Source organism: Oryx dammah, unplaced genomic scaffold, assembly GCF_014754425.2.
Source record: "Oryx dammah isolate SB20612 unplaced genomic scaffold, SCBI_Odam_1.1 HiC_scaffold_28, whole genome shotgun sequence".
Lineage (NCBI taxonomy): Eukaryota > Metazoa > Chordata > Mammalia > Artiodactyla > Bovidae > Oryx > Oryx dammah.
This window is the reverse complement of record NW_024070212.1, coordinates 80989414-81016966: the sequence shown is the minus strand read 5'-3', so window position 1 is coordinate 81016966 and position 27553 is coordinate 80989414. Positions and strand designations below refer to the sequence as shown.

General features: G+C 39.1%; 2 protein-coding genes across 5 annotated transcripts in view; one reads left to right on the top strand and one right to left on the bottom strand.

The window, feature by feature from the left end:
* The first annotated feature begins 12337 nt into the window (after positions 1-12337).
* On the top strand, positions 12338-24600 carry USP1 (ubiquitin specific peptidase 1). The gene is made up of 9 exons (XM_040232703.1): positions 12338-13102; positions 15049-15287; positions 16514-16634; positions 17333-17437; positions 17969-18129; positions 19456-20144; positions 20773-20943; positions 21611-21812; positions 23113-24600. Exons 2-9 carry the CDS (start codon positions 15118-15120, stop codon positions 23846-23848), a joined length of 2355 nt encoding a protein of 784 aa, XP_040088637.1. The 5' UTR covers positions 12338-13102; positions 15049-15117; the 3' UTR covers positions 23849-24600.
* A 1340-nt stretch (positions 24601-25940) lies between these two features.
* Positions 25941-27553, bottom strand: part of DOCK7 (dedicator of cytokinesis 7) — a 190291-nt gene continuing 188678 nt past the window's right edge. For all 4 annotated transcript variants that reach the window (XM_040232699.1, XM_040232700.1, XM_040232701.1 and 1 more), the window contains one exon: positions 25941-27230. In XM_040232699.1, coding sequence (XP_040088633.1) covers positions 27188-27230 — 43 coding nt within the window. In that variant the 3' untranslated portion in view covers positions 25941-27187. The remainder of the gene's footprint in view (positions 27231-27553) is intronic.

Here is a 27553-nt window from a genome sequence, read left to right as displayed (position 1 = left end):
GAAATCAGGATTACACTTAATTTTTAAAAAGACTGTAAAAAGTCACGAATCCATAATGATACTCAAAAGAAAACAGAATTTATTTTCCTTTCAAATACTTGGTACAAGTAAATCTTATTCAGAGAAGGAAAAATATTGTTGTTGAAGTTTAAATGTAGGTCTCTTTTCAGGATAGGATAAACATACACAGGATAAGAGAATCTTAGTGGCATGAGACTCACTTCCCCTGAAACATAAATAGGTTCATGAGTCTTCCTGTCACCCCCTCAGCACCCACCCACTTACCGGACATTCATCTACTTCAGTTCAGTTAGACAGTTCAGCCGCTCAGTCATGCCCTACTCTTTGAGACCCCATGGACTGCAGCATGCCAGGCTTCCCTGTCCATCACCAATTCCCAAAGCTTACTCAAACTCATGTCCATCGAGTTGGCAATGCCATCCAATCATCTCATCCTCTGTTGTCCCCTTCTACCCTCATCTTCAATCTTTCTCAGCATCAGAGTCTTTTCCAATGAGTCAGTTCTTTGCATCAGGTGGCCAAAGTATTGGAGTTTCAGCTTCAGCATCAGTCCTTCCAATGAATATTCAGGACTGATTTCCTTTAGGATTGACTGGTTGGATCTCCTTGCAAGCCAAGGGACTCTCAAGAGTCTTCTCCAACACCACAGTTCAAAAGCATCAATTCTTCGGCGCTCAGCTTTCTTTATAGCCCAACTATCACATCCATATATAATATAACTACTGGAAAAAACATAGCTTTGACTAGATGGACCTTTGTTGGCAAAGGAATGTCTGTTTTTTAATATGCTGTCTAGGTTGGTCATAACTTTTCTTCCAAGGAGTAAGCGTCTTTTAATTTCATGGCTGCAGTCACCATCTGCAGTGATTTTGGAGCCCCCCAAAATAAAGTCTGTCACTATTTACATTGTTTTCCCATCTATTTGCCATGAAGTGATGGGACTGGGTGCCATGATCTTCGTTTTCTGAATGTGGAGTTTTAAGCCAACTTTCTCACTCTCCTCTTTCACTTTCATCAAGAGGCTTTTTAGTTCTTCTTCACTTTCTGCCATAAGGGTGGTGTCATCTGCATATCTGATGTTATTGATATTTTTCCCAGCTTGTGTTTCATTCAGCCCAGCATTTCTCATGATGTAGTCTGCATATAAGTTAAATAAGCAGGGTGACAATATACAGCCTTGACATACTCCTTTCCTGATTTGGAACCAGTTTGTTGTTCCACGTCCAGTTCTAACTGTTGCTTCTTGACCTGCATACAGACTTCTCAGGAGGCAGGTCCGGTGGTCTGGTATCCCCATCTCATTAAGAATTTTCCACAGTTTGTTGTGATCTATACAGTCAAAGGCTTTGGTGTAGTCAATAAAGCAAAAGTAGATGTTTTTCTGGAACTCTCTTGCTTTTTCTATGATTCAGCAGATGTTGGCAATTTGATCTCCTTTTCCTCTGCCTTTTTTAAAACCAGCTTGAACATCTGGAAGTTCATGGTCCACATACTGTTGAAGCCTGGCTTGGAAAATTTTCCTAGCTTCAAAAATTACTTTGCTAGCGTGTGAGATGAGTGCAATTGTGCGGTAGTTTGAGAATTCTTTGGCATTGCCTTTCTTTGGGACTGGAATGAAAACTGACCTTTTCCAGTCCTGTGGCCACTGCTGAGTTTTCCAAATTTTCTGGCATACTGAGGGCAGCACTTTCATAGCATCATCTTTTAAAATTTGAAATAGCTCAACTGGGATTCCATCACCTCCACTAGCTATGTTTGTAGTGATGTTTTCTAAGGCCCACTTGATTTCATATTCCAGGATGTCTGGCTCTAGGTAAGTGATCACACCATCATGATTATCTGGGTCATGAAGATCTTTTTTTATATAGTTCTTCTGTGTATTCTTGCCACCTGTTCTTAATATCTTCTGCTTCTGTTAGGTCCATACCATTTCTGTCCTTTATTGTGCCCACCTTTGCATGAAATGTTCCCTTGGTGTCTCTAATTTTCTTGAAGAGATCTCTAGTCTTTCCCATTCTATTGTTTTCCTCTATTTCTTTACATTGATCACTGAGGAAAGCTTTCTTATCTCTCCTTGCCATTGTTTGGAGCTCTGCATTCAAATGGGCATATCTTTCCTTTACTCCTTTGCCTTTCACCTCTCTTCTTTTCACAGCTATTTGAAAGGCCTCCTCAGACAACCACTTTGCCTTTCTGCATTTTTTTTTTCTTGAGGATGGCCTTGATCCCTGTCTCCTGTTCAATGTCATGAACCTCCATCCACAATTCTTCAGGCACTCTATCAGATAATCCCTTGAATCTATTTCTCACTTCCACTGTATAATCATAAGGGATTTGATTTAGATCATACCTGAATGGTTCAGTGGTTTTCCCTACCTTTTTCAATTTAAGTCTGAATTTGGCAATAAGGAGTTCATGATCTGAGCCACAGTCAGCTCCCAGTCTTGTTTTTGCAGACTGTAGAGAGCTTCTCCATCTTTGGCTGCAAAGAATATAATCAATCTGATTTCAGTATTGACGATCTGGTGATGTCCATGTGTAGAGTCTTCTCTTTTGTTATTGGAAAAGGGTGTTTGCTGTGACCAGTGCATTCTCTTGGAAAATTCTGTTAGCCTTTGACCTGCTTCATTTTCCAAGGCCAAATTTGCCTGTTACACCAGGTGTTTCCTGACTTCCTACTTTTGCATTCCTGTAATGAAAAGGGCATCTTTTTGGGGTGTTAATTCTGGAAGGTCTTGTATGTCTTCATAAAACGGTTCAACTTCAGTTTCTTCAGCATTACTGGTCAGGGCATAGACTTGGATTACTGTGATATTGAATAGTTTGCCTTGGAAACGAACAGAGATCATTCTGTCATTTTTGAGATTGCCCCCAAGTACTGCATTTCGGACTCTTGTTGACTATGATGGCTGCTCCTTTTCTTCTAAGGGATTCTTGCCACAGTAGTAGATATAATGGTCATCTGAGTTAAATTTACCCATTTCAGTCCATTTTAGTTCACTGATTCCAAAAATGTCAATGTTCATTCTTGCCATCACCTGTTTGACCACTTCCAATTTGTCTTGATTCATGGACCTGACATTCCTGGTTCCTATGCAATATTATTCTTTACAGCATCAGACTGTACTTCCATAACCATTCACATCCACAACTGGGTGTTGTTTTTGCTTTGGCTCCATCTCTTCATTCTTTCTGGAGTTATTTCTCCAGTAATCTCCAGAAGCATATTGGGCACCTACTGACCTGGGGAGTTCATCTTTCAGTGTCTTATCTTTTTGCCTTTTCATACTGTTCATGGGGTTCTCAAGGCAAGAATACTGAAGTGGTTTGCCATTCCCTTCTCCAGTGGACCACATTTTGTCAGAATTCTCCATCATGACCCGTCTATCTTGGGTGGCCCTACATGAAATGGCGCATAGTTTCACTGAGTTAGACAAGGCTGTGGCCCATGTGATCAGTTTGATTAGTTTTCTGTGATTGTGCTTTTCATTCTGTTGGCCCTCTGATGGATAAAGATAAGCTTATGGAAGCTTCCTGATGGGAGAGGCTGGCTGAAGGGAAACTGGGTCTTGTTCTGATAGTGAGGCTGTGCTCAGTAAATCTTTAGTCCAATTTTCTGTTGATGGGTGGAGCTGTGTTCCCTCCCTGTTGTTTGACCTGAGGCCAAACTATGGTGGAGGTAATGAAGATAATGGCAACCTCCTTCAAAAGGTCCCATGCATGCACTAACTGCTCCACTGAGTGCCCCCAATCCTGCAGCAGGCCACCATGGACCCATGCGTCTGCCAGAGACTCCTGGACACTCACGGGCAAGTCTGGGTCAGTCTCTTTTTGGTCACTGCTCTTTTCTCCTGGGTCCTGGTGAGCACAAGGTTTTGTTTGTGCCCTTCAAGAGTCTGTTTCCCCAGTACTGTGTAAGTTCTGGTGGCACTATGAGGGGGTTAATGGCAACCTCCTCCAAGAGTGCTTTGCACCCAGAACCCCTACCCCTGCAGCAGGCCACTGCTGACCCGTACCTGTGCAGGAGACACTCAAACATAGTTCTGGCTCAGTCCATGGGGTCTCTGGTTCCTGGTGTACACAAGGTTTGTTTGAGCCCTCTGAGTTTCTCTGGCAGGTATGGTGTTTGATTCTAAATGTGATTTCACCCCTCCTACTGTCTTGCTGGGGCTTCTCCTTTGCCCTTGGATGTGGGGTATCCTTTTGTGGTGGATCCAACATTTTCGTGTATTGTTACCAAACATTAAGGAAATGGAGCAAGGCATTCCTTTCTTCATAGGCATGGGAGGTCCTCCCACTTGACCCTGGGTCTTTAGATTGTGAAAGAGAATTTAAAATCTTGAAGCCAAGTGGATTTTAGCTTTTAAACAGACTTTAATTTGTGGAAATGATTTTTTTAATTTAATTACTGGATGGTGGTCTTACCAGCTGTGGTGAAGTTGCTTGCTATTTGTGATTACTAAAGATGCTGAATGAAGGTCAAGGGGTTCTCATACTGAGTCTTTCTTTACCTTGTACCCAGGTGGGGGCTGGAAGAACTGTTGTGCCAGTGCCAAATAACACACTCCTGTTGAGCCTGTCTGCTCTGACCTTTCCCAGAGAATGAAATCAGAAAACAGTTCATTTACCAGTTTCTTTTTTTTTTTAAGTTGTTTTCAAAGTAGTACATGATTTAAAGGGCTAAATGGGTTCAACAAGACATTCCCTCAAGACAGTCCCTTCCAATTTTTAGCTCATTCTTTGGTATTTACCTCCACCTGTCTAAATGACATGTTTGTATTTCTACTTCTTAATGCCTTTTTAGTCATCATCTATTGACTTCCCAATAGGAAGGAAAGGATTTAACACACTCCTCTGCACTTCCACAGCACATATACACTCTTAGTCCTTTTATCCTACTGATAGTTATATTTTGCTCAATCTGCCCAATTGGCAGGATGTTACTGATGTAATAGATTAATGTGATATTCTGCAGGATGTTCAGAAGGTCCAGATTGCTCCAAAGATATTGTATGATAGAGAGTAGGAATGTTAACATAGCCCTGGGCCACTCTGTAGATGTATACTTTTATCTATTTCACGGGAATGCCAGTTGTTTCTGATCTTTGCTTATGATTGGAACAGAAAAGAATGCATTCACTAAATCAATGATGTGTACCAAATACCTGAGGCTGTATTAATCTACCCTAGCAAATATGCCACATCTGGGCATAGCAGCTGCCATCAGGGCTACCAATTGTTTGAGCTTCTAGTAATCTACTGTTATTGTTCAGGGTCCGTCTATTTTTTTCAGGGCCCTGGTAAGTTAAACAGAGATATGATGGGAATCAGTACCTCTAAATTTTTTTAATTCACTAATTTCTGCCACCTCCCTAGTCAGAGACAATATTGATTTCCCATACTACGTTTGGCTGGAGAGGGGAGGTGTTATCAGAAGCTTCCTTTTGAACTTCTGAACTAGGATAGCTTTTACTCCACAGGTGTTTGTACCAATTGCCAAATAGGTCAATCCCCTTACATATGTGAGGACTGGGAAAAATGACCACTGGGTGGGGCCACATATCCAATGGGCCAGTTCTAAGTTGGACCTTGACATGACCCCATTTATTAACTGGCCTCTTTATGTCCTCAGTCTGAGGGCCATATGATGCTTCTGGTCTCTAAATATTAATGTCAGTTTAGACCCTGTGTCTAACAGTCCTTGAAATATCTGGGTATTCCTATTTCCTCAAGGTACAATTACCCAAGTAAATGACCAAAGATACTTCAGGGGTGGACTGGTGAAATAATTACTGTTTATACTTGTTGAAGCACATCAGTGTCCTTCCACCCAAGGTCCTCTTCAGTCAGTGGGTTCTAGATCTATAAACTGGCTCAGCTGTGGAAACTAATTAAGGAATCGTAACTTTACTGGGTTGCAGACCTTAATCTCCTGGTCATTCTACCCTTGATTTTTCTGCTGATACAAGCTAATAGGACCTATGTTAGCCGTCTTATCTATTTTGCCTCTAAGAACACCATGTTTTATTAACTATTTCCATAACTGCGTGCATCATGTCCACATTATAATAATTGTAACCCCCTGGCTTCTGGAAGTTGAGTCATGCTGCTTAGCCTCCATTTGGGGGCATCTTGTCAACATTCAGAAAACTAAGATCATGGCATCTGGTCCCATCACTTCATGGGAAATAGATGGGAAAACAGTGGAAATAGTGTCAGACTTTATTTTGGGGGGGCTCCAAAATCACTGCAGATGATGACTGCAGCCATGAAATTAAAAGACGCTTATTCTTTGGAAGGAAAGTTATGACCAACCTAGATAGCATATTCAAAAGCAGAGACATTACTTTACCAACAAAGGTCCATCTAGTCAAGGCTATGGTTTTTCCAGGAGTCATGTATGGATGTGAGAGTTGGATTGTGAAGAAAGCTGAGTGCTGAAGAATTGATGCTTTTGAACTGTGGTGTTGGAGAAGACTCTTGAGAGTCCCTTGGACTGCAAGGAGATCCAACCAGTCCATTCTAAAGGAGATCAGCCCTGGGTGTTCTTTGGAAGGACTGATGCTAAAGCTGAAACTCCAGTACTTTGGCCACCTCATGCGAAGAGTTGACTCATTAGAAAAGACTCTGATGCTGGGAGGGATTGAGTGCAGGAGGAGAAGGGGACGACAGAGGATGAGATGGCTGGATGGCATGACCGACTCTATGGACGTGAGTTTGGGTGAACTCCCGGGGTTGGTGATGGACAGGGAGGCCTGGCGTGCTGTGATTCATGGGGTCGCAAAGAGTTGGACACGACTGAGCAACTGAACTGAACTGTCATCCCCACTGCTATCAGTGAGCTAAGTTTTGAAAAACCTCTGCTACCTTCAACCATGACTTGCAGAGAGTTACCATTGAACTTTTTAGTGTGCTTATGCCCTTTGCGCCAAAGTATGCATTATAGTCTTGGTGAATACTGTGTCCTTTGGGCCATCCTTCAGAACATAATTATCATAAACTTTCGCTGCACTGTAGTATAGCACATTTTAGCACACTTACTTGCCAGAGTCTTTTAATCCCTTCTTGTCCAATCTGCCTGCCGTAGCACTTCTGGCATTTCATTCAATGGGGATTATCAATTTTCCCATGTTCCTAGGAGCCATCATAGTAGCATATTTTGAGAGAAAGCCCATTTCTGCTTTTTAGGATATAGACATTATGGCTGGAACTTAAAACAGCTATACTGGACCATAGGTAGAAACCACTCATTGAGAATGGAGGAAATTAGGTCCCCGATGGTCATGGAATCACCATATGAATCTAAACTGCCTCCCTTGCACTGTTTACGTGATAAAGAGATAAATATTCATGTTGGCTAAGGACACTTGAAATATTCTCCTTCTCATAGGTTAATCTCTGATGCAGAATTTGATCCCTATAAATTTATGTTGCATGTAACCTTAAAAGATATATAGTCTTGGCTTAGTTGAAGAATTTGGGCAGTGGGTAGTAAAGACTCAGATATCACAAGATGGAAAACTGGTGACCCTCATTGCCCAGCTGCAAGATTATTTGTGGCATGATGGAAAATTGGGAAAATTTATGAACTTGGTATTTACTGGCTTTTTCTTGTCACTTTTAGTCTGTGAGCAATGAACTCAGACCTGAGCTAACCAATTTTGCAAGTACAGATGGAAAGAAAGATACCTTGCTTTGCTAAGATGAGACTCTATTACCTAAGTGGATTAAGAGTGGATTTGGAGCATTAAAGGCCTAAAAAAAAAAAGAAAAGAAAAGAAAAACCCAGCAACTTGTTATACACCTCCCCATCAAAGCACATAGAAACAGTACCTGTGAATAAAAGCTTTGGAATGAACTCTGCTTGCCACTCGGTTATACAAAGTTGACAAATATTGGATTAAGAATGCTGTCAACCTGTTGAATCCCATTGTTTCAGATGCCTCCTAGTTAACTGTTATTGAGAGTGATGTACAGCATAGCACACAGAAACAGTGAAATAAAAGAATCTTTGGGCTTGAAAACTATACCTAGGAAAGAACAGTGGCTTTAACTTCTCCCACAAAGAACCGACTGAAAGCACAAGGATCAGAAACACTTTAATTTTTGCATGAATTTTATTGCCAGAAATACTCCAAGCCTGATATGGATGTCTGTCATTGCTACTGACAAGCACAGTTGTGGAGGTGTCTGGCATTTCTGAAGCAGCATTAGCAGAAGTCTCGGTATTCAACCACTAGTTCTGTGGGCCTTAAGAGGCAAGACTTAGGATGTATTCTGTTGGTATTGGGTACAGTGTGGTCTTGAGTTGGCAACACAAGCAGCTTTTTGATACTTGTAATTTCCCACACAATGCAGGGCCAGTTCAGTTCAGTTCAGTCGCTCAGTCATGTCCGACTCTTTGCGAGCCCATGAACTGCAGCATGCCAGGCCTCCCTGTCTATTACCAACTCCCAGAGTTTACCCAAACTCATGTCCATTGAGTTGGTGATGCCATCCAACCATCTCACCTTCTGTCATCCCCTCCTTCTCCTGCCCTCAATCTTTCCCAGCATCAGGGTCTTTTCCAATGAGTCAGTTCTTTGCATCAGGTGGCCAAAGTATTGGAGTTTCAGCTTTAGCATCAGTCCTTCCAATGAATATTCAGGACTGATTTCCTTTAGGATTGACTGGTTGGATCTCCTTGCAGTCCGAGGGACTCTCAAGAGTCTTCTCCAACACCACAGTTCAAAAGCATCCATTCTTCAGCACTCAGCTTTCTTTATAGCCCAACGCTCACATCCATACATGATTACTGCCAGTGTGGTTTGGAAATCATCCTTTCTTGAAATCATAGAAGAGTCACTACCCTTTGGTGGCCTGGTTCTGCGAAGACTTTGGTACTATTCCTGAAAATTTATTTTAGAGTCTCTTTAATCAACACTCCCTAGTATTCAAGGGGCTTCCCTGGTGGCTCAGTGGTTAAGAATCTGCCTGCAAATGCAAGAGACCCAGGAGATATGAGTTCAATCCCTGTGTCCCTGAAGGAGGAAATGACAACCCACTCCAGTATTCTTGCCTGGAGAATTCCATGGACAGAGGAGCCTGGAGGGCTACAGTCCAAGGGGTCACAAAGAGTCAGACATGACTGAGCACACACAGATGACACACAGTTTCTCATGATGTACTCTGCATATAAGTTAAATAAGCAGGGTGACAATATACAGCCTTGACGTACTCCTTTTCCTATCTGGAACCAGTCTGTCGTTCCATGTCTAGTTCTAACTGTTGCTTCCTGGCCTGCATACAGATTTCTCAAGAGGCAGGTCAGCTGGTCTGGCATTCCCATGTCTTTCAGAATTTTCCACAGTTTACTGTGATCCACACAGTCAAAGGCTTTCACATACTCAATAAAGCAGAAATAGATGTTTTTCTGGAACTCTCTTCCTTTTTCCATGATCCAGCGGATGTTGGCAATTTGATCCCTGGTTCCTCTGCCTTTTCTAAAACCAGCTTGAACATCAGGGAGTTCACGGTTCATGTATTGCTGAAGCCTGGCTTGGAGAATTTTGAGCATTACTTTACTAGCATGTGAGATGAGTGCAACTGTGCGGTAGTTTGAGCATTCTTTTGCATTGCCTTTCTTTGGGATTGGAATGAAAACTGGAGTCTGATGTCAAATGGGTTTTAGCTGTATATTGTCACCCTGCTTATTTAACTTCTATGCAGAATACATCATGAGAAACGTTGGACTGGAAGAAACACAAGCTGGAATCAAGAATGCTGGGAGAAATATCAATCACCTCAGATATGCAGATGACACCACCCTTATGGCAGAAAGTGAAGAGGAGCTAAAAAGCCTCTTGATGAAAGTGAAAGAGGAGAGTGGAAAAGTTGGCTTAAAGCTCAACATTCAGAAAACGAAGATCACGGCATCTGGTCCCATCACTTCATGGGAAATAGATGGGGAAACAGTGGAAACAATGTCAGACTATTTTGGGGGGCTCCAAAATCACTGCAGATGGTGACTGCAGCCATGAAATTAAAAGATGCTTACTCCTTGGAAGAAAAGTTATGACCAACCTAGATAGCATATTCAAATGCAGAGACATTACTTTGCGACTAAGGTCTGTCTAGTCAAGGCTATGGTTTTTCCAGGAGTCATGTATGGATGTGAGAGTTGGACTGTGAAGAAGGCTGAGCACTGAAGAACTGATGCTTCTGAACTGTGGTGTTAGAGAAGACTCTTGAGAGTCTCTTGGACTGCAAGGAGATCCAACCAGTCCATTCTGAAGGAGATCAGCCCTGGGATTTCTTTGGAAGGAATGCTAAAGCTGAAACTCCAGTACTTTGGCCACCTCATGCAAAGTTAACTCATTGGAAAAGACTCTGATGCTGGGAGGGATTGGGGGCAGGAGGAGAAGGGGACAACCGAGGATGAGATGGCTGGATGGCATCAGTGACTCAATGTACCTGAGTCTGAGTGAACTCTGGGAGTTGGTGATGGACAGGGAGGCCTGACGTGCTGCGATTCATGGGGTCGCAAAGAGTCGGACACGACTGAGCAACTGAACTGACCTGAAGTACAAACAAGGCTAGTATCACAAAGAGTCAGACACAACTTAACAACTGAACAATCACCACCACCATTCTAGAAGATTTCTTAAAGTCCTGTGGATTTAAACACCATTTGGTGACTCTCAAATTTGTATCTCCTAATCACAATGCTCTATGGACCCCCAAACTTGAAATCTGTTGGCTCAGTATCCCTATTTGTATGTGAAACAGACATTTCAATCTTTATGTCTAAGAAAAACCACCCCTCCCACCAAACCCACTATTACCTCAATGCTTTCCATTTTAGCCAGGACAACCACTATCCTGTCACTTTGGTTTAAAACAAACAAAAAAAACCCCACTTTGTCTTTTTCTTTTTTATCAGCAGATCCCATTGGCTTTACTTCAAAATACATTCTAAATCCTATTCATTCTCAACATTTCCACTGCTACCACTTTCTAATTTATTAGAAGGTGCCAACCTAATTTATTCCCTGGGTGATCTTCTACCTTGCACTTTAGAAAGTTAACAGTCTACCACCACAAGCAGCCATTTTTAGATTATCCACGCCCCAGCTCAAAAACATCAAACGGCTCCCATCTCCTTACCCTGCTTAATAAGAGTCCTGACCATGTCACTATTCTCATTTCCCACAGTCATTAAAACCAGGCTAACTGTACTCTAAGCACCCTGGCCTCCTTGCTTCCTCCCAAAACACCAAGCACATGAACCCTGAAGACTTCTGAAACTTGCTCTTCTCCCTGCCTGGACCATTCACCTCAGGTTCTTCCAAGGCTGGCTGCGCTTTCATTTAGCTCTCTACTCAAATGTCAAGACTGTAATATCATTACGCAAAAGAGCACACTCCTTATTTCCTTTCCTTGTAACTCACGTCAGGTAAAGAATGCCTGCACATACTGGGCACCTAAAAACACGCTTGGTTAAATGAATTTCGATTGTACTTATTCACTACACTTGCTTTGTGAGGTATCTCACCGAGGTAGGCGTACAACAGACAGCAGCAGAAACCCGGTAAGGCCTGCCTTGCCGTTTTTGAGCGCGTTAGTAAGGACTGGGGCAGGATCCCCTTGCAGCTCCGTCAGCCAGAGCTGGGTCTTAAGAACGCGCTCTTTCGTTTTCTTTCCAGTCAGGAAGGGGAACGGGTAAGCAAGAGGAAAAGGCGCAAAGGGGCTGAAAAGGGAGTCTCAACTTTGTAGCATTCGGTTGAGAGAGAATCTACTATTATTTACTGCGACGCTTGTTTTTACTGGGTGGCCTAGGACCTGGGGCTGCGATTTGATACAGAAATCGCAAGCGCAACAGTCTAAGCAAGGAAGTCGGCCATTTTCAGAAACTAATCTCCGGGTAACTCCGCCCAGCAGTGTACGCAGGAAACGGGGGCGGGATTTATTGTGGGCCTAGCTCCGGAAACCACACCCTCGCGGGCGTCCCACCTTCGAGGATTCACAAAACTCAGAGCGAAATTTAACAGTCGGCAGCGAAAGCGCGCACTCGAGAGCCAATGAGAGCCCAAGGAAGGGAACAGCGCCTGAGGAACTCTGTATATCAAAAAATGATTGGCTGGAGTCCTCCTCTCTTCTTTTTGGTATTGGCTGAACTGCTTTTCCCCGCCCACCCAGTCCGCTTTTTTGCCTAGGTACTTCTGATTGGCTCCTCCTGGGCGGCGGGTGGGCAGGGTTGGGGATTGTCATCACGGATTGGTGGATTTGAGCACCTGGCGGTTCCTTCCAGAGCAAGGAGCCCGTCCCATCTTCTCTCTGTCCCGTCTCCCGACCCGTACGCTTTTCCCCCAGCTCTCGCGCACGAATGGTTAAAAAAAAAAAAGGGCGCGGGGGGGCGGGGGGAGCGAGGTAGGGGGCGGGGTGTGTGTGTGAGGCTCGAGCGCGCCAGCCAGGCCTCTAGCTCCCAGCGCGCGCCCTCAGCGAGGACCCGCGCGAGCTGCCCGTGACGCTGCCTGCGCTGTTTGAAACTGCAGAACCCGTTACGATCTTGGGGCAACTACCGTTCCAGCTGGTTCAGGAGTCCGGGCGTGCCAGAGGGGCGAGTGGCGGTCGCGAGGCGGCTCTGGCCTTTCGCGTCTCTGCAGCGTGGAGACTAGAACCGGCACTTTCGAAGGACGCCGCCTCCAATCGCGGCGCTGGCGCGGGCGGAGGCTAAAACACGGGGGTCCTGAGAGAGGAAAACGCGCCAAGTTCCCGTCGGTGGTGGAGTGAGGAAGACCCTAGCGGTTAGGGCGCCCGGCTAGCGGAGCCGCTTCTGGCGCTCCTTGCCGTCCCGGGGCGGGGGCGGGCGCGGGAGGGCGCCGCTCCGGGGATGTAGTTGGTGCCCGCGCCAGGCAGGACCGAGCTGCAGCCCGGGTTCCCGCTCTTGAGAGCGAATGGTCACTTCCCCCGGAGAGGGCGATCGGGTCAGCTTTTCTGAGGGTCGGGGGCCCGGGGCAGGGGCTCACCTGTCGCACCCGCACTCAGCGGGGTTGGACTCGCCGGCGTCACCGCCGCGGACCTCGCTCTGGGCCATGACCAGGTAAGGAGAGCCCGTGGAGGAGGGGCCGGTTCCCGAGCGCCGCGTCTAGTTCGGCCGTCGCCCAAGGGGACCGCGGGGAGGACCCCCAGCTCCTTGGGTTGCCGCGTCCCCGCCCAGCTGCCAGCCGAGCCCTCCACTCAACGGGCCGTGCCCCTTCCAGCCGGCACTGGGGACTCCGGCAGGTGCGGGCCGGGCGTAAATAGGCCAACTCCGCGGGCGAGGGGCCGGGCGTTATGGTTTTGCTCTCAGACGCCTCCCGCCCGGTGCCCGCCGCGTCTGACGGGCACGGACAGCAAACACCGTCCGTCATCGCCTCAGTTTCTTTTCCGTTCCTACAGTATGCGGAGTGGGGACAAGAAATGTTTGCACTCAGGTTGTTCTGTGTCGGTGACTGCTAAATTTTACCGCGCAGTTTAACTTTCAGATGTTCTACAAGTTTTTAGAACGCCACGTGTCTTAAACCTTTGTCGAGGATGTTATTCTAGTTTTACATTTTTCGTGAAAAGTTAAGAATTGAGTTGTGCCATATTAGAGGAAAGAACCTGAAACTAATGGGGCTTCGTGTTCACACTGTCATTTGGCCAAGAACATTTAATGTTCAATATATTGTTTTCTGCGAAACTTGATTGAGAGAAACATTTTTGACGTAACTCCCAGTGATAGGACAGCCAGGAGCAAGAAGTGGTATAGCTTAAGATATGGCACCTGGTAAACTGTTACATAGTCTAGGTAGGGCTAATGTTTAATCATTGCTTTGAGGAGCCCTGAGGACTGGTTTATTGATTAGGATTGATAGTTATTTCAGCTGCTGGGTCGTTTTTTTTTTGTTGTTGTTGTTTAAGTCCGATTACTCTCTCAGAGAATGCAGTTTCCATCGTTTATTAGAATTGGCTCCTAAGAACAACCTTTTACAAGTATCACAAGTTATGCTTAGGGATCCCTGACACTGTAGTGCAGGCTAGTTTACCATTAGTGATAGCATTTCATACGAATAAATTGAGTTGGAGTGTGGAAATTGGTTTGCTTTCTAGGTATTCCTGACATGTCTCAAAAAAAGGGGCATGTTTCACTGCTGAGTTTAGTGTTGTGAATTCCCACTTCACAGGCAGCCGAGTGAAATGCTTAAGGGTGTGAGTTTAGTTCATCCTTTACCTGTATTTGAAAGTCATTGCTGAGCTTTTGGACTCTTAACTGATTTTCTGGTAATAGATAATTATTCCTAATATCTTCCTAATGAAAAACAGGACTGAAGTGTAAAATGACTACCACAAATACAGCCTTTATTTTTAAAATCCAAGTTTTATTATAAAACAGGGAAGAAAGTTTGCACAAGGGAAGCTTTTTTTTTCCTACTTAAAGCAGTATTTTAATTCTATAGTTAGAAAAAGTTTGTAAAGTCAGTATATTTTGGCTTCTAGTGCATAAGAATTTGATAATACACAAAATACAGTAGTTTTTTACACCATTATCTCAACTTTGAATAGTTTATTACACAAGTTTTTAGGTGTAAACACTAGGTATGGGCCTTTTCATGTATGTAGATTATACTTTAAGTAGCACTCCTTTGATTTCCCATTCATCCTTTTCCCCACCTTGGAAAAAAAGCTCAGTGTTTTCTGGATGAACTAATAGATGATAAAGTTTTTACCCTTTTAATGATAATACTTTACCACACATCTCTTACTAAAGTGGGGTATTTCGTGATGCTCCCCTTAAATCTAATAGCAGGCTAATAAAAGTTCAGTATTATGACTTTTTGTTGTTGTTTAAGAGTTAAGGACAAATGGCAGCTTGTTCATTTAAGCAGTAAACATTGACTGCCTCTTATTGGTGGGCATTAGATTTTCCAATACAAAGTTCTAATTAGTACCATTCCTTGGTAAATAAATGATTTTATTGCCTACAGTTGATAACTGAAAACTAATAATCTTTTCTCTGATTAACAGGTATGATCGGTGATTACAAGATCCCTGTATAAGTTAATTCCTGTCAACTGCTTGGGATTTGAGGAGAAAATGCCTGGTGTCATACCTAGTGAAAGTAATGGGCTTTCAAGAGGTAGTCCATCCAAAAAAAACAGACTTTCCTTGAAGTTTTTTCAGAAAAAGGAAACCAAGAGAGCCTTGGATTTCACAGATTCTCAAGAAAATGAAGAAAAGACTTCTGAATATAAAGGGTCTGAAATGTATGTATGTTATTTTTAGCATTTGTCTGTACTTTTAAAAATTCTGTATCAGTAAAAAAGCAGGGAACTTGGTTTGATTTCTACAATCATTCTGACCCGATAGTCCATAGAGGGACATAAAAAAAACACATTAGTGAGACAAGTCTAGCAGTGTATAGTAGAAACTAGATAAAACTGCTGGTTCCCCACAGAGATCACATCACAGTTAATATTATAACTCACTGAAATTGTGTTTGTCCAGTTAGACTAACTTAGAGAAGTATTGTTGATTAAAATTATTTTTCAATTTAAACCTGATTGTAGTGCAACATGTTTTAGGTAAGGGTAAAGAAATTTGTGATGGTCTTTTGGTTCAGAAGACCTGACAGTTAACCTGAGATGCACTTTGTAGTCCTACCTAGTACATGAATTCTCAAACCTATAAGATACGCCTTTGATGCAATAAATCCTTCAGTGATTGAAAAGAAATCACAACAGAATGATATTCTTTGTTTCACCAAGTGTTCTAGTTGGAGTCTACACTTGTAGACTCAACACACAGTGACTCTGCTGTATGGCTAATGTATATTTGGTTCCCTGTGTAATTTCCTAGTATTGGTATTTACCAATAATCAGTTCAGGAGATTATGTGTAAACCTCTTGTTTACCATCTTCATGCCTATAAACACCTTAAGGTATTAAGAATAATAGCCAGCAGCTGTAAAATAAATAAAAACGCTGTGAAGACTGTTTGTTAAAATGAGGTTAAAGAATTATAAACTTGAACAATTCATTTTTAAGTGAGGGACAGCTGTATAAATATCTTCATAGACTTGGTTTCCTCTTAATCTTTTATTAACAGAATCTGACTTAGTGCAGCCTCTCCCAAATATCGTAATATTCCCAGGATTCTGTTCAGAGTTAAACTACTTGATTAAAATGTCATGTTGGCTGAACAAATCATAGTACCAGTTCTGCAGTTTTCTACTTTGTAAAGTGGGATTAGCAGTCCTTTAGTGGAATTGTTTGACGCTTGTTGGCTGTAATATTGTTAAAGTGCTTGTAATACTTTTATTCTGGATGTACAGCAGTTTTTACACCTGTAAAGATTAACTCTGTTGAAATGCCATCTGAATAAAATCCATGTACTTATCCACAACTTTTGGGAAAAGACTAAGTCTAGGGAAGTAGTATTTCCACTTTAAGATTTTACTTCGTTATCCATTTCTCTTCTCTGTACTTAATAGTGATCAAGTTGTTCCTGCGGCACAGTCCTCGCCTATAAACTGTGAGAAGAGAGAAAACTTGCTACCATTTGTGGGACTTAATAATCTCGGCAATACTTGTTATCTTAATAGTATACTTCAGGTAAGTTGACAGTTGTGCTATATCATAAAATTTTAGTATGCAAAGAATAATGTAACAGTGGTTCCTGAGAATCTAGGTTATTGGAGGATTTCAGTTGTCCATACTGTCTTTGCCATTGATTGTAAATGAAACATAATGGGGTAAAATAATCATGATTCTAAATTGTACATTACAAATTTCCTTTGAGGTAAGAGAAAATGATATATTAACATTGGGATAGCAAAGTTGAGTAGATGTTGGTTAAATTGAAGATACCAAACTTTTAGTTTTCTGTCCAGTTGATTCTGTGTGATATGAGAAGGGGACGACAGAGGATGAGATGGTTGGATTGCATCACTGACTCAATGGACGTGAGTTTGAATAAGCTCTAGGAATTGGTGATGGACAGGGAAGCCTGGGGTGCTACAGTCCATGGGGTTGCTAAGAGTCAGACACAGTTGAGCAACTGAACTGAACTGATACATGTTTTACCCTTGAAACTGTATGTTTCATGTTATACACTTCAGGCTCAGTGCTTTGCTACAGAGGAAAGATAGCAGGCTACTATGATGAAAGAACAATTTTTGACACACATTTTAATCTCAAAAAATTTTAAGTAATACTTATTTGAACATGCTCTTCAAAAAGCATGATAGCATTTTAATGATTTTTTTAGGTATATTGTCTTTGTAAATACTCAAAACAGTCTCATTTTATAGGTATTATATTTTTGTCCTGGTTTTAAATCTGGAGTGAAGCACTTATTTAATATTATTTCAAGGAAGAAAGAAGCCCTAAAAGATGAAGCCAATCAAAAAGATAAGGTAAAATATAAAATTAACAAAACTCACTTGCTCAGAAATGAAAAAGTAATAAATATATGGAGGGTTTGGGAGAATGACCAATATTATTTCTCTTAAATTTACATGTGAAAATTAAATTTCTTATTGGCAATTATTTTTCATTCTTGGGGGGGTAGGCAGTTTGCTTAATTATATCCCCTTTTATATTTTTTTCTCTAGTCCTCTTGATTTATTATCAGTAAACACTTTCACACATACCACCATAACAATATATTATGCCCTTTTACCCTATTGTATTTTCAGATTGACTCATTTTTACTATTTATGTAAATTTGAAGAAACCTTTGACTTACATAATTAAAAAACCATTATCACCCACATAATAGAAAGTAACCAAAAATATGCTTAATTTTTTTTGAAGTTTGTTTTGTATACCTCCATAAAATTAGTCTTATGAAATTAGAGTTAGAAAAGCCAGTATTGTCTAGTGAGAAAAAGGGGTAAGTTACTTAATTTGTTCATAAATAAAAATATTTGTGTGTTTCTTGACAGGGAAACTGCAAAGAAGATTCTTTGGCAAGTTATGAACTAATATGCAGCTTACAGTCCTTGATCATTTCAGTTGAACAGCTTCAGGCTAGTTTTCTATTAAATCCAGAAAAATACACTGATGAACTTGCTACTCAGCCAAGGCGACTACTTAACACACTCAGGTATAGCCTATTATATGATTTTAGGATTCCAATGTAGCTACTTACTACTCTCTTTGGAGGAGAGTGATATGTGAACAACGGGAGGAATAAATGGCAAGGAAAACAGAAACTACAGGTCTATAGTCCTGATATCCCAGAGGCTCAAAAGACTGGAAATTTTTCCTAAGATTGGTGGTAAATTCATTAAATCTGAATTTGTATGAGTTTATATTCATATTTACCTATAATGTGAATATTCATACATTTCTGTATTAGTAGTAATGTGTATAATTAGAGAATACTGTCCCTATTTTGTCAGTGATATGTATTTTACTTATGTGCCAGGTTTTTTTAATCTGAAAATTTCTGAATTGCCAAATACACTTGGTCCCAAGGATTTAAGATAGAAATCCTTTGGTCTGTATCCAAAATATGTTATACACAAGAACAACAAATTCCAAGCCTTCTATTTTTGTTGTGTGTACTCAGAAGAAAACTATTAACTCAATTAGATTTCTTTGTAGTATTGTCTTAAAAAAATGAAACTTTATCCTATATTTAAAAACGCTTTATCCAAAGTACTACAGGGTTTTAAGTCTTTAAAAATTATTTCATCATTTAGGAATAGACGTAGATGTAACATATTGCCACACATTTGTTAAGAGGCAGTATAGCCTGGTGGCCAGGAGTAGATTGAAGCCTGACTTTTGAATCTCTGACTAACCTGGAGAAGTTATCTGTAAATAGTGGTGATATAATAGTTACCTCATAGGGTTATTGTGAGGATTACACATATAATATAAAAAGCATTTAGAAGGAATTCCCTGGTGGTCCAGTGGTTAAGACTCCATGCTTTCATTCCCAGGGACCTGGGTTTAATCCCTGATCAGGGAATGAAGATCCCACAAGCAGTGCAGCTTGCCCATGCACCACCTCCTCCAAAAAGAAAAGGTTGAGACTTTCCCAGCCGTCCAGTGGTTAAGACTGCACTTCCACTGCTGGGGGCACAGATTTGATCACTAGTCAGGGAATTAAGATCACATAAGCTGTGCTGCAAGGCCATAATATCTATCCATCCATATATACACCATTTTGAATAAAATGTGCATAGTAAACATTGTGTACATATTAGCTATTATTAACAATATTTAGGAGATCAAAGTAGTTGTGATGATGAAAATGAGATTAAATTTGTTTTTCAGTTAAAAGTTTAGGCAAGGAGTTTCAGATTAGTAGCTGAATAAATGTTTTCTGGACTTCCATAGTTCTGTAATGGCAAGGTGGTTTTTTGTTTTGGTATTGTATCTTCAAAACTAGAATAGATGAAATGAAAATTTCTGTTTATAGGGAACTGAACCCTATGTATGAAGGATATCTACAGCATGATGCCCAGGAAGTATTACAGTGTATTTTGGGAAACATTCAAGAAACATGCCAACTCCTAAAAAAAGAAGAAGTAAAAAGTGTGGGAGACTTATCTACTAAGGTAGAAGAAGAATATCAGAAAGAGGAAATGAGTGATAATAACAGCATGGAGATGGACAATATGAAGCATTCTGAAGACTATAAAGAAAAACTCCCAAAAGGAAATGGGAAAAGAAAAAGTGATGCTGAATTTGGTAACATGAAAAAAAAAGTTAAAATCTCCAAGGAACACCAGTCTTTGGAAGAAAACCAGAGACAAACCAGATCAAAAAGAAAAGCTGCAGGTGATACATTAGAGATGCCTCCTAAAATAATCCCCAAGCACATTTCTGAAAATGAGAATGCAAGACCCTCCCAAAGGAAATCAAAAGTTAAAATAAATTGGTTAAAGTCTGCAGCTAAGCAACCCAGCATTCTTTCCAAGTTCTGTAGTATGGGTAAAATAGCAGCAAACCAAGGATCCAAAGGACACTGTAAAGAAAATGAATGTGATCTTGAAGAGGACTTGGGGAAGTATGAAAATGATAATACAAGTAATGATTGTGAACTTGAGTCTCCAGGGAATAATGATATGCCCATTAATGTTAATGAAGTTAAGCCCATAAACAAAGGTCAGTATAATTTATTCTTGAACACTGATAGGTAGGAAGATTAACAGCTGCAGAATTGGAATTTTCTTAGATGCATATACATCTGGTATAAGTTTTAAGAGAAGTTTATCACAATGAACTAGCTTTTTAAGCACTGCACTTATGTGTATTTTGTGTGTGTTTCTTAAGGTAATAGTAATTTATGTTTATAAATTAGGGGGGTTTAATACATCTTAATGACAAGGGAATATTTTATCCCTTTATATATGTAGTATTTGACGTAAACTCATGAAAGAAATTGCATTTACTAAGTAGTTACATCATACTTGAACTGGATTTCTACTCAGGTTCACACAGATCTCAGGGAAAATTTGTAGAACTGACACACATTTGGGATATCTTTGGGAAGGGAGTTTTAAGGACACAATTGTGTTGAAACTCTTCATTGAGGTAACAGTAATTAATATATTCAATTTTTTCTTTACAGTGAGTTTATATTACATGATTGTCACCTCTTAATGCTAAAAAGCAAGCTGAAATGTGAAAATCAGCCTTTTATTCATGGTCTACTTTAAATGGAATAATGGTTATCTGGGCTGTACTGAAAAACTCATCTGTATAGATTTGTGTTTTCCTTTTTTTGTTTTAGGTGCAGAGCAAATTGGTTTTGAGCTAGTGGAGAAATTATTTCAAGGTCAGCTGGTATTACGGACTCGTTGCTTAGAATGTGAAAGTTTAACAGAAAGAAGAGAAGATTTTCAAGACATCAGTGTACCAGTGCAAGAAGATGAGCTTTCCAAAGTAGAGGAGAATTCTGAAAGTAAGCGAAATCTGAGTCTTGCACGATCATGGGATAATTTCAGTTTTCCTCAACAAAACAGTCTAACAAGTAGCTTATATAATTATTGAGGAAAAAATCTGTCTTTAGTATAATAAAATCATTCTCTTGTATAACTTCATTTGTTAATAGTTAACTATATTTGAAAATTGTGGCATCTTTATTTTGATGTATAGAATATGTCATAATGAGAAAATGAAATGCTTTAATAAGTTAATTTTTGGCTACCCAAATATCTGAGCTGTTGAGGATATTTTTGTTGACAACATATTTGAACCTAATGTTCTATCTTATGTAAACCACAAAAAGAGTAATGTTATGGGAAATGATTGAGACTGGTTTACCTGTTTAGATATTGTAAATCGACTTAAATATAAACTAAAATCTGTCTCACATGGAGTCAGAGTAGGCTTATCTTGATTTTGCTGTCTCTTTTTCCTCAATATTTTTTTTACCAGATATGAAATATTTAGAGGTATATGCTCTGTTGAAGAAAGTCACTAATTTCTGAAACTAAAAAGAAATCTCTTTAGTTATTATTTAGGAAGGATTAGTCAATTAAAAATGCATGCTCATTTTGAATATAAAAAGTTGTAGCTTAGCTTTTCAGAGATTTTTTACTTGTGAGTGACAGGATTCTCTTGTGTAGTTTCTCCAGAGCCAAAAACAGAAATGAAGACCCTGAGATGGGCAATTTCACAATTTGCTTCAGTGGAAAGGATTGTAGGAGAAGATAAATATTTCTGTGAAAACTGCCATCATTATACTGAAGCGGAACGAAGTCTTTTGTTTGACAAAATGCCTGAAGTTATAACTATTCATTTGAAGTGCTTTGCTGCTAGTGGCTTGGAGTGAGTATTCTAAAGTTTTATTCAAAATACTATGATATTTACTATAAAGGAAAAAAAAAGATCGTTTTAACTCTTGCTAATATTTCTTAGACTATCAAAACCATTCTGTTCAATAAATAACATGAAATATGTCTTATACATGTGTGTGTGCTAAGTGTGCTAAGCTGCGTTAGTCAGGTTCGACTCTTTGCAAACCCCATGGACTGCAGCCCGCCAGGCTCCTCTGTTCATGGGATTTTCCAGGCAAGAACACTGTAGTGGATTGCCATGCCCTCCAAGGGATCTTCCCAAACCAGGGATCAGACCCACATCTCCTATGTTGGCAGGTGGGTTCTTTACCAGTAGTGCCACCTTGGTAAACCTCTTATATGGATTTTACAAGTACACAGAGGTTGTATTAATAATTATTAGTAGGTAATGAATTAACTAATACATAACCAATCGGAGGGTTGCTGCTCAGACACAATTCTGATGACAAAAAACAAAAACATCATTGGAATATAGACCTTTACTCAGCTTCACCACTCATAGGGATTGTCCTTAACACCTCTTTCATCTCTTCCTGCTGTCAGCATCCAGCTACATATGATTTGTTCATTTTCATTCCTTTTTAATGGATTTGACTAAAGCAAGGAACAAATTTAGTTTATACATCAGCATTTTTTTGAGGGGAAAGAAACAAGCAAAACTATTTTAGTTTTAAGGTAAGTAAGCCAGGAAATAAAACAAGTATGAAGAGATTTTTCTATAGTTGAACATTTAAGTATTTGAAAGATTTAAAAATAATAAACATCAAAATTCCAGTTAATTTTAGCTTTTAGTCCTTTCAGTATTAATGAACTGTTTGAAATTACCATGAGAACTTCCCAGGAGCTCTCCACACATTTTATTTTGCCAGAAGATGACATAGTCCTTTCTTTCAGTGGACTTTTTCTTTGCTACAGTATAGCTTTTTCTTTTCCCCAAATCTTGGTTGTAGAGACAGACTTCACACTAAAATGATTTATTAGATTTACAGGAATAGAGATTTGAAGATCAGTGGTTTTTTTAAATGTCATTTTCTTACTGGACAAAATTAGGAAAATAAAAGGGGGATGTGCCATATATCCTACACAGAAGCACCTATATTAGTACTGATTTCAGTATTTGTGTAAATGTCATACAAAATTTGGGTGGTGTTTTCATTTTATGAGCAATAAATATTAAGGGTTTGTTCAGCCTTTTTACTTGGTTTCACATTGGGTATAAAACTGAATATATAAAGTGGAATCCCAGAAAACCTTTTTTTTTCCTTTCAAAGGTTTGACTGTTATGGTGGTGGACTTTCCAAGATCAACACTCCTTTACTGACACCTCTTAAATTGTCACTAGAAGAATGGAGCACAAAGCCAACCAACGACAGCTATGGATTATTTGCAGTTGTGATGCATAGTGGCATTACAATTAGTAGTGGGCACTATACTGCTTCTGTTAAAGTCACTGACCTTAACAGTTTAGAACTAGATAAGGAAAATTTTGTGATCGACCAAATGTGTGAAGTAGGTAAGCCAGAACCATTGAATGAGGAGGAAGTAAGGGGTGTGGTTGAAAATTATGACAATGAAGAAGTATCTATTAGAGTCAGTGGAAATAACCAGCCAAGTAAAGTTCTGAACAAAAAAAATGTAGAAGCTGTTGGACTTCTTGGAGGACAAAAGAGCAAGGCAGATTATGAGTTATACAACAAAGCCTCTAATCCTGATAAAGTTGCCAGTACAGCACTTCCTGAAAATAGAAATTCTGAGACTAACAATACTAATGGGACCCATGAATCTGATAGTAACAAGGAATCCAGTGACCAAACAGGCATTAACATTAGTGGTTTTGAGAACAAAATCTCATATGTAGTGCAAAGCTTAAAGGAGTATGAGGGGAAATGGTTACTTTTTGATGATTCTGAAGTGAAAGTTACTGAAGAGAAGGACTTTTTGAATTCTCTTTCCCCTTCTACATCTCCTACATCTACTCCTTACTTGCTATTTTATAAGAAATTATAGAGTGATTGTATTTTCCTTGTGTATATATTAAATAGACATGGATAAACATTGGTAAATTGATTACATCAAAGTAGCTTATCTTTTGAAGCTATTGGATATTATTGGTCTCTAGGTTTTTATATAAATAGTGAAATTTGAATTATTGAAAACCATGTTAATTTTTAGAATTCATTTTCCTTAGTAGAGACTAGTGATACATTAGCTTCTGGGAACAAACTTGTATAGGTTCTTAATTGAATTATTCAAAATAGAAGCATTTAAACACTTTTGAATTTACATCTATCTTTTGTGTTTGCTTTTTAAAATAAAGTGCTTGTATTTGTATCTCCATATTTTGGAGTAATTATCTATACGATGTTTATAGGTCTTGTGGTTTTTCAGCTAAGAAGCAGAATCTCATTTCAGTACATACAGTTTTGTAAATCATAAACCAAACCTTAGATGGGCTATATTATAGGCACAAACTCTGGAATACGTATGTATTCACAACTGTACATTTAGTGGCCCTGAATCACTTTGAAAAATATCTCAGAAAACCTACAGAGTCAGTCCTCTTCTATCTTCACCAGGATTTTGTGTGTATTTATGAAAATGATTCTGTATCCTAGTAAATCTTTTGGGGCATGGACTAATTTGTATTCCTTCACAGTCATACTCTGCACGATCTGTATACAGTACATCAAACTTAGAGGTGTGACCTTAAATTTAACTTTTTTAAAAACCAGGACAATAAAATGTAAACTGCTTAACAACAATGTATACAAATGCTTGAAGAATTTTTTACTTGCATATTTTTTACCATATATATAGCTGGTTCTCTTTAAAAAAAGAATGTGTGTATGTATATATACACACAAACATACTATAAACATACATACATAGAAGAGAATAAACATGCATAATTACCTTTAATAATACTCAATACTTTCTGACAGTTGGAGGTGAAGAAATTTTCAAATAGAAATTGTGCTTATTGGTCCTTCTTAATTGTCATACCTAGTTTTCCTTTAAAGTAGATGTATAACTTTAAGGAATCCAAAACTGGAGAACTTAAGGCTTTAGGCACAGAAAAACTGGGTTAAATTTTCACTTTAAACATTAAATTGGTAAATCAATTATGACTTATTAAAGAACATTCCTGATATTAAGAATATTAAAAATCCAAAGAATATGTAATTCTTGGAATAACACTGCTATACCCCACTTCAACAAATAAGAGTACCAGTCAACTAATAATCTATACAGTTAATGTCTTACAAATTCTTTTACAAGATGGTGCAATATAAAAAGTCACAGTTCACACCTCTTTCTACATTCAGAATCAGTGGGACCTTTTAAAGAGCTCAGAACACCACCCATAAGCAGTTGAGGGAGTAGGAGTCACTAATAGACCTTTAAAAATAAAACATCCTGTACATTACTTTATGAGCTCTGATGGAGTAGTTCTAGGACAGAACTTGGGCTTCTGCAACACTCAAGAGACAGCTATGGTTAAGAACTAGTATAGATTGCTGACACAAAAATTTTATCTTTTAAAAAACTGAAGAACACAGTAAGCTAAGTTAGGAAGTGTTCAGTTATACCAATGTTTTGAGAGGAAGCCTCTTGTGACTCAAGTCAGACAATGATTATTGCATGATCATTAAATCATACAAATCTTAGTTCTTGATAGTGACTGAGATGGGTGGCCATCCAAATTCTCATATATGTGTAACCTTAAGAGAAATGACCTAGGAATTACTTAATATTCTTCCCCCCCACCCTTAAGAGGAGACTATGTAAATAAGTTACCTTTTTTTGCTTGCTTTAAAGAGTTTCTGTCCTTGACTCTGCCTTTCTTTATTGTCCATCTGGATCCTCTATTCTCATATATTTTTGAGGTTATGCTTTTCTGACTCCCTAGTTGACCCATTTTGGTTCACCTGTAACTCACCTGAAAAACCTTTCTGAGATTGTCTTTGAATTGATGTAGGTAAGAGGAATTTTAGATAATATTGCCTGTTAAAAAGATAGGCTGGAGCAGGGAATATTAGCCATCATATCCATGCTCTTAGAAGAATGAAAGTATCGTGTTTGATCAGTTCTTCAATGATTCATGTAAGTGGTCAGTAGATCAAAGGGACAGATTACAAGTGATCTTTCCTAAAACTGCACAGAGAAAAAATCAGACATTTTCAGAAATCCTTAATACACTCTGCCTTGGAAAAGCTTGCCAAATATATGTTGAAAAAAACCTGAATTAGTTTTTCATATCATAAAAGTTATAATTTTAAATTAATTAGCTCAATTGTAATTGACAGGTAATTTTACCTTTTATACATGTACTTTGTAAAATCTATACAAGTATCAAAAAATATAACTTCTTATTCACCTGACAGATTAAAATCAAACACTCATTTTTATGGTGATGTAAATAAGTTTAAAGCAGATTTCTAATTTATCAGTTTAGATCACTAAAAACCGATGAAATGACTGATGTAATTTGAAACAGGACTCATTGATTTTAGTTGCATAAGAGTAAAAACTGATGAGATGATGGGCTTATTTAATTTGAAACAGAGTTACTCATTTTAGTTGCTAAGAGTCAGCTCATACTATCATTACTATAAGGTTGAGTCAGAGATCAAACTGGGTATTAGCTATCCTAGTATATAATCATTTATAGAGAGAAGTTATCAGGTAGTTACTTCTGCAGTTCTAAATACCATTTTGGGGTGTCTGGAAAATACCTTAGAAACCAGTCTGAAGACTTAAGCCAGTTATCAACTTATTTCCACCTATTTATTTAATCCGGAGCTTTATGTGGGCCCATAAAGTGACTGTCAATTATGATTTTCATTTTGCTATTTTTGCAACTATTTCTTGAATCAACTAACTCATTCTCTGCTTTTATCAATAAAAAAATTTTTAAGTCTTTTAATTAGTGTAAACGTTCACATATTTAATAGTACCTTTAAAATAAGCATTACTACATTTAAAATGGTTCCAAACAAATCTATAAATGGTAATATAAATTAAAAAATACAAACTTAAAGTAAATAAATTTAACGTTAGCTATGGTATAAATAATGGTAAATGTAAGTGTACCTTTAAGTCATTAAAATGTCTTTTTAAAAAAGGACAGCATATTACCGGAACATTAGAAACCACAGCCATGATTCTCAAACTTCACCAATTGCCATTTGATAATATTTTGGCCACTGCATTCTTCCATGAGTAAATTAATGCTATAATTTCCAGAATTAAGTCCCAAGTCTTTTTCAGTAGCTCTTAAATTTTTTTCACACTCAGTGTTGAATACATGGCTTTTTTCAAATGAATAAAACAAGTGCATTTAAATTAGAGATCCATTTTGCGCAGACTCATTCGACTGAAGGAATCTCTGGAGAGAAAATGAAAGAATATGAGTAAACAATTTTTATATAATCGTCTAAAATGTTCACATGCTTTCGGCCAGATATCTCAAAGTTTTGCCAGCAAAAGCTTATTAACTTTAAAACTTTTGCAAGCAAAGCTCTTCACTTTCTAGTTACATGCTTATCCCACACACTATTGCTCTATGTATTCTAACTTGTAGACTTTTCGATAGATTTGAAGTGACACTGTCCAGGACCATTGATCATTTATTCATTTGTCCAATAAATGTATTAGATATCTGATTAAACAGGTACTAAGGGGTAATGGGAGAGATTTCAGGAGATTTAC

What these genes read in the sequence shown, in the direction of transcription:
- USP1 (XM_040232703.1), top strand. Translation starts at nt 15,118, where the DNA reads ATGCCTGGTGTCATACCTAGTGAAAGTAATGGGCTTTCAAGAGGTAGT. An exon ending in GAATATAAAGGGTCTGAAAT is followed by an intron (nt 15,288 to 16,513) that starts GTATGTATGTTA and finishes TGTACTTAATAG; the next exon opens with TGATCAAGTTGTTCCTGCGG. An exon ending in CGACTACTTAACACACTCAG is followed by an intron (nt 18,130 to 19,455) that starts GTATAGCCTATT and finishes TTCTGTTTATAG; the next exon opens with GGAACTGAACCCTATGTATG.